This window comes from Strigops habroptila, unplaced genomic scaffold (genome assembly GCF_004027225.2).
Source record: "Strigops habroptila isolate Jane unplaced genomic scaffold, bStrHab1.2.pri NW_022045640.1_ctg1, whole genome shotgun sequence".
Classification (NCBI taxonomy): Eukaryota; Metazoa; Chordata; class Aves; order Psittaciformes; family Psittacidae; genus Strigops; species Strigops habroptila.
Window position 1 is genome coordinate 99,289 of NW_022651116.1, and position 15,625 is coordinate 114,913.

General features: G+C 66.4%; 3 protein-coding genes across 6 annotated transcripts in view; 2 read left to right on the plus strand and 1 right to left on the minus strand.

Annotated features, from left to right (window-relative positions):
• Positions 1-15,625, plus strand: part of MAN2B1 (mannosidase alpha class 2B member 1) — a 29,786-nt gene that overhangs the window by 9,888 nt on the left and 4,273 nt on the right. For 2 of the 3 annotated variants that reach the window (XM_030475508.2, XM_032919744.1), the window contains one exon: positions 28-238. In XM_030475508.2, the coding sequence (XP_030331368.1) occupies positions 28-149 (122 nt within the window). In that variant the 3' untranslated portion in view covers positions 150-238. Of the gene's footprint in view, positions 1-27; positions 239-15,625 lie in introns of those variants that run through there. The other variant, XM_030475509.1, reaches the window with a different exon arrangement.
• On the minus strand, positions 230-8,616 carry TRMT1 (tRNA methyltransferase 1). Of its 2 annotated transcripts, none has more exons than XM_030475513.1 (17): positions 8,353-8,616; positions 7,868-8,088; positions 7,594-7,649; positions 7,375-7,487; positions 7,092-7,279; positions 6,791-6,906; positions 6,594-6,706; positions 6,354-6,502; positions 6,164-6,247; positions 6,016-6,085; positions 5,775-5,909; positions 5,579-5,664; positions 4,097-4,154; positions 3,919-3,995; positions 2,133-2,252; positions 1,824-1,935; positions 230-347 (listed from the first exon to the last, which is right to left on the minus strand). In XM_030475513.1, exons 5-17 carry the CDS (start codon positions 7,154-7,156, stop codon positions 258-260), a joined length of 1,275 nt encoding a protein of 424 aa, XP_030331373.1. In that variant the 5' UTR covers positions 7,157-7,279; positions 7,375-7,487; positions 7,594-7,649; positions 7,868-8,088; positions 8,353-8,616; the 3' UTR covers positions 230-257. The 2 variants fall into 2 exon arrangements, with proteins under 2 accessions (XP_030331373.1, XP_030331371.1); XM_030475511.1 differs by having other exon boundaries at positions 4,097-4,205; positions 7,868-8,085; positions 8,353-8,440.
• On the plus strand, positions 9,790-15,187 carry NACC1 (nucleus accumbens associated 1). The gene is made up of 5 exons (XM_030475510.1): positions 9,790-10,976; positions 11,595-11,771; positions 11,875-11,980; positions 12,080-12,177; positions 12,595-15,187. Exons 1-5 carry the CDS (start codon positions 9,833-9,835, stop codon positions 12,852-12,854), a joined length of 1,785 nt encoding a protein of 594 aa, XP_030331370.1. The 5' UTR covers positions 9,790-9,832; the 3' UTR covers positions 12,855-15,187.

Consider the following 15,625-nt stretch of genomic DNA (forward strand, 5'->3'; position numbering starts at 1 on the left):
GGCTTCCCCTCACCCACTTCCCCATAGGTCCAGCCCAGTCCCAACCAGTGGCCAAACTGGACCCGCGGCGGGTGACGCTGCAGCCTATGGACATCAGAACCTTCCTGGTGCACTACGAGGAGCCTGGAGCTGCTCCGGGGGGGCTCTGAGCAGCTCGGGGAGGGGTGGGGGGGGGAGGTCTCTGTCCCATGTCTCCCCCCCCCCCCAAAACGCATTAAAACCCACAGTGTTTTCTCAGGCTCTGTTTAATGGGGGCATTAAACAGAGGCAGCGCCGGGGCTGGGGGGTGCAAGGGGGGGGTCCCCCTCATGTGAGTAGCAGCACTGGGCACCCAGCGAGCAGCGGCCCTGAGGGAGGGGAGGAGGGTGAGGGGGGGTCAGTGGCCCCCCCGCCTTGTCCCGCCCCTGTCCCCACCTTGTCCCATCGCCCCTTGTTCCCTCCTTGTCCCCTGTCCCCCCTTGTCCCCTGTCCCCCCTTGTCCCCCCCTTGTCCCGTTCCCCCTTGTCCCCCCTTATTCCCAGACCCCACCTTGTCCCATCGCCCCTTGTTCCCTCCTTGTTCCCAGACCCCCCCTTGTCCCCTGTCCCCCCTTGACCCTCCTTGTTCCCAGACCCCCCCTTGTCCCCTGTCCCTCCTTGTCCCCCCTTGTCCCCCCCCTTGTTCCCAGACCCCCCCTTGTCCCCTGTCCCCCCTTGACCCCCCCTTGTTCCTAGACCCCCGCCTTGTCCCCTCTCCCCCCCTTATCCCTCCCTTGTTCCCAGACCCCCCCCTCGTCCCATTGCCCCTTGTTCCCTCCTTGTCCCCTGTCCCCCCTTGTCCCCCCCTTTTTCCCAGACGCCCCCTTGTCCCATCGCCCCTTGTTCCCTCCTTGTTCCCAGACCCCCCCTTGTCCCCTGTCCCCCCCTTATCCCTCCCTTGTCCCCAGACCCCCCCTTGTCCCCTGTCCCCCCCTTATCCCTCCCTTTTTCCCAGACGCCCCCTTGTCCCATCGCGCCTTGTTCCCCCCTTGTCCCCTGTCCCCCCTTGTTCCCAGACCCCGCCTTGTCCTGTTGCCCCTTGTTCCCTCCTTGTCCCCTGTCCCCCCTTGTCCCCCCCTTGTCCCGTTCCCCCTTGTCCCCCCTTATTCCCAGACCCCACCTTGTCCTATCGCCCCTTGTTCCCTCCTTGTTCCCAAACCCCCCCTTGTCCCCTGTCCCCCCTTGTCCCCCCCTTGTTCCCAGACCCCCCTTGTCCCGTCCCCCCTTGACCCCCCTTGTTCCTAGACCCCCCCTTGTCCCCTGTCCCCCCTTGACCCTCCTTGTTCCCAGACCCCCCCTTGTCCCCTGTCCCCCCTTGACCTCCCCTTGTTCCTAGACCCCCGCCTTGTCCCCTGTCCCCCCCTTATCCCTCCCTTGTTCCCAGACCCCCCCTTGTCCCATTGCCCCTTGTTCCCTCCTTGTCCCTTGTCCCCCCTTATTCCCAGACCCCGCCTTGTCCCCTGTCCCCCCTTGTTCCCCCCTTGTTCCCAGACCCCCCCTTGTCCCCTGTCCCCCTTGTCCCCCCTTATTCCCAGACCCCACCTTGTCCCATCGCCCCTTGTCCCCCCCTTATTCCCAGACCCCCCCTTGTCCCCTGTCCCCCCTTGTCCCCCCCTTGTTCCCAGACCCCCCCCTTGTCCCCCCTTATTCCCAGGCCCCCCATTGTCCCCCCCGTGTCCCCCCTTATTCCCAGGCCCCCCATTGTCCCCCCCTTGTCCCCTGTCCCCCCTTGTCCCTCCTTGTCCCCAGACCCCCCCTTGTCCCCCCCCTTCTTCCCAGACCCTCTTGTCCCGTGCCCCCCCCCACCTCCTTGTGCCGTTTGCAGGGGAAGGGTTTCGGGTCGGCTCCATCCGGCCGCTGCGTCCGTTTGTTCTGGAGCCGCTGCCGCTTCTCCTGCAGGGACGGGGAGATGCCCCCCCTGGGGGGGGGGGGGGCCACGAGCTGGCACCCCCCCGGGGCACAGCAATGGTCCCTTCCCTCCTCCCCGCTTCCTTTGGGGCGTCTTTATTCTCACCCCTGATGCAGGGGTTGGGGGGGGGGGGGGGGAACGTTTTGGCTTTGGTTTAGTTAAGATGGGGCCCAACCCTCGTATCAGCCACCCGAGAAGCTCCTTACCCGGCCTTGGCCTTGGCTTTAGGTCCCCAAAATGCTTCTGGGTTTTCCGGGAATCGCTTCAAGCCCCTTTTCCTGGAGCTGGGGTTGGCGTCGGCGCGGACAGTGAAGGAGGCCTCGAGCCTGGGAGGGGGGAGAGGGGCTCAGGGCTGGCCTGGGGGGGGGGGTTTGAGGGTTCAATGGTGGGTTTGGGGTGCTCAGGGCTGGTTTTGGGGGTCTCGAGCTGGTTTTGGGGGTCTCAGAGCTGGTTTTGGGGTGCTCAGGGCTGGTTTTGGGGGTCTCAGAGCTGGTTTTGGGGGTCTCAGGGCTGGTTTTGGGGGTTCAGGGCTGGTTTTGGGGGTCTTAGGGCTGGTTCTTGCAGTTCAATGCCGGGTTTGGGGGTGTCAGGGCCAGTTTTGGGGGTCTCGGGGTGGTTTTGGGGGTCTCAGGGCTGGTTTTTGCAGTTCAATGCTGGGTTTGGGGGTGTCAGGGCCAGTTTGGGGGTCTCAGGGCTGGTTTTTGCAGTTCAATGCTGGGTTTGGGGGTGTCAGGAGCTGGTTTTTGCAGTTCAATGCTGGTTTTGGGGGTCTCAGGGCTGGCTTTTGCAGTTCAATGCTGGTTTTGGGGGTGTCAGGGCCAGTTCTGGGGGTCTCGGGCTGGTTTTGGGGGTCTCAGGGCTGGTTTTTGCAGTTCAATGATGGTTTTGGGGGTGTCAGGAGCTGGTTTTTGCAGTTCAATGCTGGTTTTGGGGGTCTCAGGGCTGGGTTTTGCAGTTCAGTGCTGGTTTTGGGGGTGTCAGGGCCAGTTTTGGGGTCTCAGGGCCAATTCTGGGGGTCTCAGGGCTGGTTTTTGCAGTTCAATGCTGGTTTTGGGGGTGTCAGGACCAGTTTTGGGGGTGTCAGGGACAGTTTTGGGGGTCTCGAGCTGGTTTTGGGGGTCTCAGGGCCAGTTTTGGGGGTGTCAGGGCCAGTTTTGGGGGTGTCAGGGCCAGTTTTGGGGGTCTCAAGGCTGGTTTTTGCAGTTCAATGCTGATTTTGGGGGTCTCAGGAGCTGGTTTTGGGGGTCTCAGAGCTGGTTTTTGCAGTTCAATGCTGGGATTGGGGGTGTCGGGGCCAGTTTTGGGGGTGTCAGGGCCAGTTTTGGGGGTGTCAGGGCCAATTTGGGGTCTCAGGGCCAGTTTTGGGGGTGTCAGGGCCAGTTTTGGGGCTCAGGGCCAATTTTGGGGGTCTCAGGAGCTGGTTTTGGGGGTCTCAGGGCTGGTTTTTGCAGTTCAATGCAGGTTTTGGGGGTGTCAGGGCCAGTTTTGGGGGTCTCGAGCTGGTTTTGGGGGTCTCAGGGCTGGTTTTGGGGGTGTCAGGGCCAGTTTTGGGGGTCTTGGGCTGGTTTTGGGGGTCTCAGGGCTGGTTTTTGCAGTTCAATGCTGGGTTTGGGGGTGTCAGGGCCGGTTTTGGGGGTGTCAGGGCCAGTTTTGGGGGTCTCGGGCTGGTTTTGGGGGTCTCAAGGCTGGTTTTTGCAGTTCAATGCCGATTTTGGGGGTCTCAGGAGCTGGTTTTGTGGGTCTCAGGGCTGGTTTTTGCAGTTCAATGCTGGTTTTGGGGGTGTCAGGGCTAGTTTTGGGGGTGTCAGGGCCAATTTTGGGGTGTCAGGGCCAGTTTGGGGGTGTCAGGGCCAGTTTTGGGGGTGTCAGGGCTGGTTTCGGGATCTCAGGGCCAGTTTTGGGGGTGTCAGGGCCAGTTTTGGGATCTCAGGGCTGGTTTTGGGGGTGTCAGGGCCAGTTTTGGGGTGTCCCTCCCCTCCCTGGGGTCCCTACGTGGGCTCCACAGCGAGGATCCGGGCTGCGGGGCTGCTCTCCGTGAGCCGCTCGCGCTTCACTGGGTGCAGCCGCACCTGAGGATGATGATGATGGAATGGGGGGGGTCTCCAGCTCTACCCCCTATTGGGGTGTCCTGGGGGGGGGGGGTCCCCAAGGTGTGTCCCCCCCCCCTTACCCAGCAGCGCAGGATATCCCAGAGCACGGCTGGGGGCGCATCCGTCTTCACTGCGGTCCTGCAGGCGTGGGACAGGGACACGCGGTACCCGGCGTGCAGCAGCGCCGAGCTGGGGGGGCCACGGCGGGGGGGGGGGGGGGGTCACAGGTGGGGTTTGGGGGGCAGGGAGGGGGTGTGGGAGTGTGGTTGGAGGTGCAGGATGGGATTTGGGGGGATAGACGAGGTTTGGAGGAGCAGGAGGGGGTTTGGGGGGCAGGGATGGGAGTTGGGGGGCAGGATTGGATTTGGGGTGCAAGAGGGGGTTTGGGGGTGTGGGAGGAAATTTGGGGTTCAGGGATGGGATTGGGGGCAGGGATGGGGTTTGGGGTTCAGCGATGGGGTTGGGGGGCAGGATGATGGTTGGGGTGCAAGGATGGGAGTTGGGGGGCATGGTTGGATTTAGGGTGCAAGACGGGGTTTGGGGGTGTGGGATGAGATTTGGGGACAGGGATGGGGTTGGGGGCAGGATGAGCTTGGGGGGCAGGGATGGGGTTTTGAGGGCAGGATGATGGGGTGCAAGGATGGGAGTTGGGGGGCAGGATTGGATTTGGGGTGCAAGATGGGGTTTGGGGGTGTGGGAGGAAATTTGGGGTTCAGGGATGGGGTTGGGGAGGCAGGATGATGGGGTGCAAGGATGGGAGTTGGGGGCATGGTTGGATTTAGGGGGCAGGGATGGGGTTTGGGGGTGTGGGATGAGATTGGGGGCAGGATGGGGTTTGGGGGTGTGGGAGGAAATTTGGGGTTCAGGGATGGGATCAGGGGCAGGATGGGGTTTGGGGTGTAGATATGGGGTTTGGGGTTCAGCAATGGGTTGGGGGGCAGGATGATGGTTGGGGTGCAAGGATGGGAGTTGGGGGGCATGGTTGGATTTAGGGTGCAAGATGGGGTTTGGGGGTGTGGGGTGAGATTTGGGGACAGGGATGGGGTTGGGGGCAGGGATGGGGTTTGGGGGCAGGATGATGGGGTGCAAGGATGGGAGTTGGGGGGCAGGATTGGATTTGGGGTGCAAGATGGGGTTTGGGGGTGTGGGAGGAAATTTGGGGTTCAGGGATGGGATTGGGGGCAGGGATGGGGTTTGGGGTTCAGCGATGGGGTTGGGGGGCAGGATGATGGTTGGGGTGCAAGGATGGGAGTTGGGGGGCAGGATTGGATTTAGGGTGCAAGATGGGGTTTGGGGGTGTGGGGTGAGATTTGCGGGCAGGGATGGGATTGGGGGCAGGATGATGGGGTGCAAGGATGGGAGTTGGGGTGCAGGATTGGATTTGGGGTGCAAGATGGGGTTTGGGGGTGTGGGATGAGATTTGGGGGCAGGGATGGAGTTGGGGGGCAGGATGAGGTTGGGGAGGCAGGGATGCGGTTTGGGATGCAGGGATGGGGTTGGGGGGATGTTTTTGGGGTGCCCCATGTGCTGGGGGACGGGGTGTGTTTTTGGGGTGCCCCCACCTGAACTGCAGCAGCGATGGGGTGTTGCAGTGGATGGTGCTGCTGAGCCCCTCCAGGGTGTAGTACAGGGGCACATCGCTGAGCTCCTGCCCATGGGGAACAGCCAAGTCAGCCCCAACACTGGGGAGGGGGGGGGGGCACAACAGGACGTGGACCCCCCCATGTCCATCATCCCCCCCCCGACCCCCCCCAGTACCTCGGCGATGCCGCTGAGCACCCCCCGCAGCCGCTCCTGCGTCGGGAAGCGCCGGGGGCTCCGCTCCAGCGCCGCCAGCACCCGCTGCACGAAGGGCACGTCATGGAGCGGCTCAGCCCAGATGGGGCCACCCAGCTGGGGGGGGGGGGACGGACATGGGGGGTCAGACATGGGGTGGGGGGGCACCAAAGGGCCCGGGGGGGCCGGGGGGGGGGACACACACGCACACACATGCACCCACCTGGTGCCGCTGGTGGCAGAACTCACACGTGGGCCCCACGGGCGGCCCCGTGGCTGCCCCATACTTGAAGCTGGAAGGGGAGAGCTGAGGTGTGAGGGGTCCCCCTTATCCCAGTGCCCCCCCCTGCCCCCCCCCATCCCCACCATACCCATTGCCATGGGCTGTGGCTTTGCCCATGCGCTGGAGGTGGTGGGTGCCGCAGCCGACGCAGTGGTACACCAGAGCCTGCTTGCTGCAAGGTATACAGCAGAGATGGGGTGGTGCCGGGGGGGGGTCACAGCGTGTCACCCCCCCTTCCTGGTGGTCCCCCACTGTGTGTGTCCCCCCCCCCCCCTCACCTGGCCGAGGCTTTCACCTTCGCCTGCCCCGTGAAGACCCGCACGAAGACGCGGATGTAGAAGTCGGCGCTGACGGCGAGCAGCGGCGCGATGAAGCGCTGGTAGCAGTTGGCTCGCCTGTCCAAGCTGTGCAGGATGATCCGCAGCGCCTGGCAATGGGGGGACACCCCTGAGACACCCACCACCCCCCCTCCAGCCCCCCCATTATCCCCACACTCAACGGGGACCCCCCCAACTCACCATCTCGTGGCAGAACTTGCCCTTGAGGGACATGGCGCCGTATTTGCTGTAACAGGTCTCGGCGCTGTTCCCCGCCAGCACCGCCATGTCCGTGCAGGTCACACACAGCAGCCCTGGGTGGGTGGGGGGGGGGGGGAAGGGTTTAGGGGTGCTGCCAGGAGCACCCCAATGTTGGGGACCCCCCCCCAACAACTCACCTCCTTCGCTCACAGCTTGCACAGCAGCATCCAGGAAGGGCGCGGGGCTGCCGTAGGGATCCAGGTCGATCACATCGAAGGGCTCCTTGTCAGCTTTGCTCTGGTACATCAGCAGCCTGGGGGGGGGGAAAAAGGGGGGTCCTGGAAGCAACGGGGACCCCATTGCCCCCCGCTTTTGCCAAACCCCACTATGGGACACGATGTCCCCTTTGGGGACGCTGCGTAACCCCACTCTCCAATACATGGAGAGGGGGAAAAGCCCAGTGAGGTGGTTCCTGAGGGTGCTGGGGGGGGGGTTTACCTGGCATCAGCCATATGGGGGGTCACCAGGGCCCCCACCCCGTTGAAGGCCACGTTGCGGCCCATGAGCTCCACGGCCCGCGCCGAGCAGTCGTTGGCCACCACGGCCCGAAGCCCCGGCACCTCCTTGGCAAAGCGGATGGAGCGGAGCCCCGAGGCCGCCAGCGCCTCCAGCACCCGCAGCCCCCCCTGCGGACACACAGCACTGCCCATGGGGTGCCGGGGAGGGGGGGGCACCCCAATATAGGGACAAGGGGAAGCTCCCCCCACGCCGTGCCCAGCACCTCGCACACTTCTCCTGCCTTCGCCACCCGCGGGGGCTCGGCGCTGGCACCGTCACCCTCCTCCGGTGCTTGGGGGCTTCCTGCATCCGTGTTCTCCTCCCCAGGGAGGACAACTGGGAAAACGAGGGTTTGGGGGTGGCAGAGTCCAACCCCCCCCCCACCCCAAACCAAAGGGGGAGCTCGGGGTTGGGTTGTGGTACCTACCCCGGTGGTACCTACCCCGGATCCCCTTCGGCTGCAGGAGGAGCCGAGCAAATTCCGTGAGCACGGCGCAGCTGAGGGGGGGACACAGCATCAGGAATGGTGCTGGGGGGGGGGGGTAGGGATCACCCCAACAACACCCCCATGGGGTACCCCTGGTGCAGCCCAGAGCCCCCTTGGGACAACCCCACGCTCCCCCCGCCCCGACCCTCCTGAGATACCCCAGAGGCTCCCAATGCCCCCGAGCACCCCATGACCCCCCCCCAAAATGCTCCCCCCCTGCCCCGCTCACGTCAGGTCCCGGTTGAAGCCCTGCACCGGGTTGTAGAAGACCTCGTTGGCGCTGGGGAACAGGATGGTGGCTTGACCCTCGGAGATCAGCGTCTCGCCGGCCCCGGGGGGGGCCCTCAGGGGCCGGGGGGGGCCCGGACCCGTTGGGGGAAGCGCCGTCCATGGCAAAGCGGCGGCGGAGGGGGCCGGAGGTAGCTCGTTGAAGGCTCCTGAAGGCGGCTGCTGGTGGGGGGCGGGAATGGGGGGGGTTTAACGCGGGATGGGGGGGGGACACGGAGCCCCCAAAGGGGCTTTACCGGGGGGGGGGGTGTCAGACCACAAAACGGGACCGAGGGGTGACCCCCCCTCCCCAACACGTGGCGCGGAGCAAGGCCGGGGATACCGGAACCCCGCCCCCTTCGAGCCACGCCCCCTTTGAGCCCCGCCCCTTCAGGCCACGCCCCCCCGGTCCCCCCCCTCCGAGCCCCCCCTTTTCCCGGTTCTCACCCGCGCCGCGCATCCTCCGCGCCGCGCCCTCCTTCTTCACATGGGCGCCGCCATGTTGCGGCGGTCACGTGACCGCGGCGGACGGCGCCCCGCGAGGGTCTTAAAGCCCGGGGAAACCTGATTGCTTTGGAGGGGGGGATCCCAGAAGGAAGATCCCGGCTTGATCCTGCGGGAATATGCTTGATCCCGCGGAGGGGGTCGGGATAAACCGCTCTGCCTATTCCCGCTGCCGGCCGTGTTCCTAATGGAAAACGGAGAGGGAGGGGGAAGGAGGACGGGGAGGAGGGCGGGGGGGGGGGGGTGGAATTTCGTCGCTCGACTTGCCGTGCCTGCGGCGCGGCGCGGCCGCCGTTGCGCATGCGCGGGGTGTCGCGCCGGGCGGTGCGGGGCTCGGTTGGTCGCGCCTGCCGCACAATGAATGGCCGCTGAGCGCGGCGGGGACCCGGACGGGCACCGGGAGCGGCCGGAGCCGAGGCTGAGCCCCCCCCCCCGCCCCCCGCCCCCCGGTAAGGCGGGAACCGCCCCCCCCCCGGCCCCGCCACCGGCCCCGCCCACCCCGGGCCTGACCCTCCCGTCCCGTTCCCCGGGGCCTGCGGCTCCCCCCCCCCCCCGCCCCGCTGCCGGGGCAATGCGGGGGTCGGGCGCCCCCCTCCGCGGGCCGCGGGGTCCCCTCTGCCCCCCCCCCACCGTGTTTTGGGGCTTCCCTATTGCCCCCCCCCTCCCTTTACCCCCCTTCTCTGAGGGCTTGTGGGTCCCGCCCCCCCCCCCCAAGCTTGGGGGGTCTCCTCTGTCCCCAGGGTAGGGAGCGGGGTGTCCCCCCCCCCGCCCCGTTCTGCCCGGGTTTTGGGGCTCCCTGTGCCCCCCCCCCCCCGCTCAAGTGAGAGGATCCCATCACGCCCCTGCCTAAAGGGTGGCAGTGTCCGTGCCCCCCCCCTCCAGCCACCCCCATAATGTTGGGGACCCCCTTGGCCTGAGCACCCCCAGGGTTAGGGACCCCTGAGAGTCCCCATGGCCAAGTTGGGGTCCCCCTTACCCCGCTCCTGGGGTCTCCCCACCCCTTAACCCCCTGTTTTGGGGGCTCTCCAGCCCCTATCCCCACTCCCCCCCCCCCCCGCAGCCGGGTTGTTCCTGGGGTGCTGGGGGGGGGGGATCTGGGGTTACCTCCCATGGGCTGACTCGTGCCTGGTCTGTGCCTTGGCCCGTCTCTGTCCCCGTCCCCCTGGGTCCTGTCCCCCTTGCTCTGCCCCCTCGTGGCTCTGCCCTTCTCCGTGTGTCCGTGTGTCTGTCCCCGTGTCCCCTGCTCTGCTCCCTGCGTCCCTGTTCCCACATGTCCCCCATGTCCGTCCCCTTCCCCTCTGTACCTGTGTCCCTACGTGTGTCCCATGTCCCTGCGTGTCCTCCGTGGCTGCCTCACTCCTCATGTCCCCGTGTCCCCACACATCCCGTCTCTGTCTCCTTTCCTTCTATATCCCTGTCTTCCATGTCCACCCCGTGTCCCTGTCCCTGTGTGTCCCCACATCTGCCTCACTCCTTATGGACTCCTTATGTCCCCCCCCCTTATGTCTGCCCCCATTCCTTCTGTACCCGTGTCTATGTCCCTACGTCTCCCATGTCCCTCTGTATCTCTGCCCCTACGTCCCCATATCTCCCTCGCTCCTTATGTACCCGTATCCCTCCACATCCCGCTGTGCCTGCCCCGTGGCCCTGTCCCCGCAGGCTCCCGTTGGCTCCCGCCATGGCTCAGACGCTGCAGATGGAGATCCCCAACTTTGGGAACAGCATCCTGGAATGCCTGAACGAGCAGCGGCTGCAGGGGCTGTACTGCGACGTGTCGGTGGTGGTGAAGGGCCACGCGTTCAAGGCTCACCGGGCCGTGCTGGCCGCCAGCAGCTCCTATTTTCGGGACCTTTTCAACAGTAGCAAGAGCGCGGTGGTGGAGCTGCCGGCCGCCGTGCAGCCCCAGTCCTTCCAGCAGATCCTCAGCTTCTGCTACACGGGCCGGCTCAGCATGAACATGGGGGACCAGTTCCTGTTGATGTACACCGCTGGCTTCCTGCAGATCCAGGAGATCATGGAGAAGGGGACTGAGTTCTTCCTCAAGGTCAGCTCGCCCAGCTGCGACTCGCAGGGGCTGCACGGCGAGGAGGCTCCTTCCTCGGAGCCCCAAAGCCCCGTGGCTCAGACCTCGGGCTGGCCCTCGGGCGCCGCCGCTTTGCCGCTGGTGTCGCGGGTGAAGACAGAGCAGGGCGAGCCCGACGGGGTGCAGTGCACCTTCGTGGTCAAGCGCCTTTGGGACGGCGGCTCCAAGGACGGCGCCGCCGGCGGCAACGGCAGCCGGAAGATGGCCAAATTCTCCGCGCCGGAGCCGGGCCGGCAGCCGCAACCCACGGCCCCAACGGCGGGACCGGCTCCGGCGGCCCCGGCCCCGGTGGCTCCCGGGCCCAGCGCGGCCGATCAGACCAGCCCCGGGGGCACGTCCAGCGCCTACACGAGCGACAGCCCCGGCTCGTTCCACAACGAGGAGGATGAGGAGGAGGACGGGGGGGAGGAAGGCTCGGATGAGCAGTACCGCCAGATCTGTAACATGTACACCATGTACAGCATGATGAATGTGGGGCTGGCAGGTGAGGCTCCGCCCACCGGGGGGCGTGGTCTGCGCCAGCAGCGACGCCCATTGGCTGCGGCCTGGCGAGGCCCCGCCCACAAGGGGGGGAGTGGTAATTGAAGAATCAATGAGTGCCCGGCGGGGAGGGGGTGTGGCATCACAAAGCTCCGCCCATTGTGGGTGTGGCCAAGCAGGGCTCCGCCCACAATGCATCACCCAGCCAATGGGAGGGGGTGTCCCAACGCGGCGAGGGCGTGGTCTGGTGAGGGGGCGTGTTTTGGGGGGGAGTGGGTAGGGTTACTCGATGCCCCGCCCCCCTGCGTGGGCGTGGTTTGAGAGCACATGGGACAGCTGATTGGGCATGGAGCTAATGGAGGGGGCCAAGCTCCGCCCATGGGCGTTGCTACGGGATTGGAGCGGAGTGAAATGATGCTCCGCCCCCCGGTGGGTGTGGCCTGTGTTGGGGGCGTGGCCTGGTGCTAAGTGGGGCGGGCACATGAGGTGTCACCACGTGTCTGCTCCCCGTCGTGTCCCCTCGGGGGCTCTTCTAGAAGCTTCCACAGAGGTTATGAGGGGGGGGTCTCTGGGTTCGGGACCCCATTGACACCCCCCTTTTCTCCTTGTCCCCCCCCTCCAGCCGCAGAGAAGGTGGAGGCGCTGCCGGACCAGGGCACGTCGGAGCCGCGCACCCGCGTGCGCGTGCGGCAGGACTTGGCCTCGCTGCCGGCCGAGCTCATCAACCAGATCGGGAACCGCTGTCACCCCAAGCTCTACGACGAGGGGGACCCCGCCGAGAAGCTGGAGCTGGTCACGGGTACACCCCGAGAGCCCCACCATGGGGAGGCGAGAGGAGGGGGGTCCCCACTGGGGGGCTCGGCCCTGCTCACCCCCATGTGTATGTGTGTCCCCCCCCAAAGGCACCAACGTGTACATCACACGGGCGCAGCTGATGAACTGCCACGTCAGCGCGGGGACGCGGCACAAAGTCCTTCTGCGGCGGCTCCTGGCATCCTTCTTTGACCGGTAAGTTGGGCCGCAGCACCCAGTTTTGGGGTCCCTATGGGGTTTTGGGGGGGGTGGGTGCTCCGGTTCTGACCCTGGTTTTCATCCCTTCCTCACCAGTAACACCCTGGCCAACAGTTGTGGCACCGGCATCCGCTCGTCCACCAACGACCCCCGGCGGAAGCCGCTGGACAGCCGGGTCCTGCACGCTGTCAAATGTGAGCGGGGGGACACGGCGGGGACAGGGGACACCCCGAGAGAGACCAGGAATAGGGGGGACCCCAGGGGGAGACAACCAGAGGACTCAAAAGATGAAGAGGGGGAGCCCAGGGTTGGGGAACCTACAGGAACTGGGGGGTATCAGGGGGTAGAGGAGACCCCAGGGAGGGGGGGCACAAGGGTAAGAGGCAACTGGGGACACCAGTGCTGGGGGGACCCCACAGATGTGGGGACAACAGGAGACAAGGGAGACCCCAGAGCCAGGAGGACCCCAAAGAGGGAGTCCCAGGCCAGGCGCATCCATGAGTGACTCACCATCACCTTCCAGGATGGGCGCTGGGGGACCCCGGGAGCTGCCTGTGACCCCCTTTGTGTGCATGTGTGTGTGTCCCCCCCATGTGTGTCCCCCCCCCCAGTTTACTGCCAGAACTTCGCGCCCAACTTCAAGGAGAGCGAGATGAACGCCATCGCCGCCGACATGTGCACCAACGCGCGGCGCGTGGTGCGCAAGAGCTGGATCCCCAAGCTCAAGCTCCTGAGCGCCGAAGGTGACTCCTACACGTCCTTCATCAACGAGGCCGGGAAGCTGGAGCCCGACATCATGGGCCCCGAGCCGGGCTTCGACGCCGGTGCCCACGAGGGCGAAGCGGGAGCCCCCGGCGAGGGGCTGCAGTGACCCCCCCACCCGAGCCTCTCCCAACCCCTTGGGGACCCCCCATTGCGATGGGGAGCTCCCCACCACGGAGGGATCTCCTACCGGGTCCACATCCTGTCAGCAGGTAGGGACCCTCCTACCAGGTTGGGACCCCATAACCGGGTAGGGGACCCCATCACTAGGTAAGGGACCCCCCCCGCCAGGTAGGGGCCCTGTCACTAGGGAGGGGGCCCTCCCCCCCCCCACCAGGTTGGGACCCCATAACCAGTTCAGGACCCCGCCAATAGATAGGGGACCCCCCCTCCAGGTTGGCACCCAGTCACCAGGTAGGGGACCCCTGGCCAAGTAGAGGACTCCCTCCACCAGGTAGGGACCCCCCCCCTGCCAAGTAGGGGACCCCATCACCAGGTAGGGGACCCCCCCTCCACATAGGGACCCCCTTGTAGTAGTGCCCTGTGGTTACATGGGGACCCCCACCCCATGGGCACCCGCACTGGGTACGACCCCATTGATGGTGGGAGGCTCCATGTGGTTGCAGGGACCTTCGCTTCCCAGGGGGTGTCCGTCCCCCCCCCCCCACCCCAGGGGCAGGGACCCCCCCATCCCACCCCGTGCCGCTGCTGAGGGGTCCGGTTCCCCCCCCCCCGGGGGAGTTTGGGGCTTTTGGGGGGGGGATGGCAGCAGCTCAGCCCATCGCCCCCCCCCCCCCCCCCCAGCAGTTTTGGAGGGGTTTTGAGGGGGGGGGGATGGGGCTTTCATCCTGCTCAGGCACCAGTTTTGAGGCCCCATGTCCCCCCCCCTCCCCGGGTGCCCCATGTCGCCTCTGGGGTCCCCCCCCTTGTGTTCCCCCCCCCCCCCCAGGGCTGACATTTCTCCATGTGGGTCCCCATGTGTCCCCTCCATGGGGCCACTGTCTCTGCAGGCAACCGCATGTGTCCCCCCCCATGTCCCCCCCCTCAGTTGGGGACCAGCATCTCTCTGGGCATCCCCCCGGTCCCCCCCCCCAGTGTCCCCCCCCCAGCATGTGTCCCCCATGTCCCTGTGTCGTCCCCCCCCCACCTCCATGGGGCCAGAGTCTCTCCAGGTGACCACGTGTGTCCCCCCCTTGTGTGTCCCCCCCCCCCGGGGGGGGGGCATCTCTGGGTGTCTGTGTGTTGTGTCCCCCCCCTCTCCTTGTCCCCAGCTCCCCCCACCCTGGCAGAAAGGGGGGTGTCCCCTGTCGTCCCCCCCCCGGCCGGACAGGGCAGGGCTGAGCCTGTGTGTGGGGACCCCCCCCCCCCGTGGGGATGGGACCCCCCCCAACCTGGCCTAAGGAGCGGTTCCCCCTTCATTACCCTGTGTTGGGGGGGGGGGTGACACCCCCATGTTACCTTTGGGGGGACACAGTGTCCCACTTGGGGGAGGGTGATTTTAGGGGGGGGGGGTCAGGTTGGAATCCCACCTCTGTAAGGGGGGGACACACAGACGGACCCCCCCACCCCCCTGCAAGGCTTTGCACCGGCTCTGAATGGGGAAACTGAGGCACAGTTTGGCAGCCCCCCCCCCCCAACCCCCCCCCATGTGTATAGATGCAGGGCTGGGGGGTAACCCAGGCATCCTGTGGGCCCCCCCTCAACCCCAGCGGCCCCCCCCCCCCCCTTCATCCCCCCCCAACAGGTCTCCTGACGTTCGGTCAAGTGCCTTACCCGCTGCCCGGCCCCCCCCGGGCCCCGCTCACGGCTCCACTATCGCACCGCTCTGTGCCAAACCCCCCCCAGCACCGGGGCGGAGGGGGGGACACACACACGGGGACCCCCCCTCGGCCCTCCTCCGCCTCCCCCCCCCCCCACTTCCCAATGCCTGGGTTGTTCCTCCCACCCCCCCCCACCCCCCACTGAGCCTCAGTTCTCCCCTTCCCACCATGTGCTGAGTTGCACCGGGTCTCAGCCCTGCAGGGGTGCCCCCCCCTCCCTTTAACTGGGGGGCTCCCTCTTTCTCTAGGGGTGCCCCCCCTTTCCCTGGAGGGGTCCCCCTTTCACTAAGGGGGGGGGGGTCAGGCTTATTTTTCCCCCTTTCCCCCCCCCTTCTTTCCGTTTTCCAACCCAAAAGCTGTACAGAAACGGGGAGCATGGACCCCCCCCAGCCCGGGCTTGTGCTTCCCCCCTCCCCACCGACCCCCCCAACCCCCCCGGGGGGGGTCACCAGTGTCTGTCCTGTGTTATGAAGTGCCAAGAGGCCCCTTTACCGCCCCCCCCCCCCCCCCGACGCCCCCCCCCGGAGTCGCTGGAGAATTGCACATGAACTGCTGTAGGAGAGCGGCGAAGGGCCGCGGCGTGTTAATAGTGACAATAAAACACGAGAGGTTTGATAACACCCCCCCGGCCCCCCCCCCCTCCCCCGTGCACGGCGAGGGGCGGGGCTTGCACACGCGTGTGCAACACGATGGGGGCGGGGGGGGAGGCAAAGGAGATGGGGGGGTTGGGGGGGAGGTGATGGGGGGGTGGTGGGAGGGAGGGGAGGCCGGTGCTTGTGCAAGGCCCAGTGCGCGTGCAAGGGCCGGTGCTTGTGCAAGGCTCGTGCAAGGCGCGCGCGCAGCCGCAGGGGCGGGGCTCCGCCTCCTCCCGCTGCGGCCACGCCTCCCCTTGCCCATATTTGGTCAAGCGGAAGCGGCTCTTCCCGCGCTCCTCCTCCCCTCACTCCCTCCGCGAAGCTCCGCCCCCTTCCTGCCGTCCCCTTATATAGTCATGGAAACGGCGCGCCGTGACGTCACGGGGGGGGGTGTCCCCGTGTAACACCCGCTCTTACCGCCAACA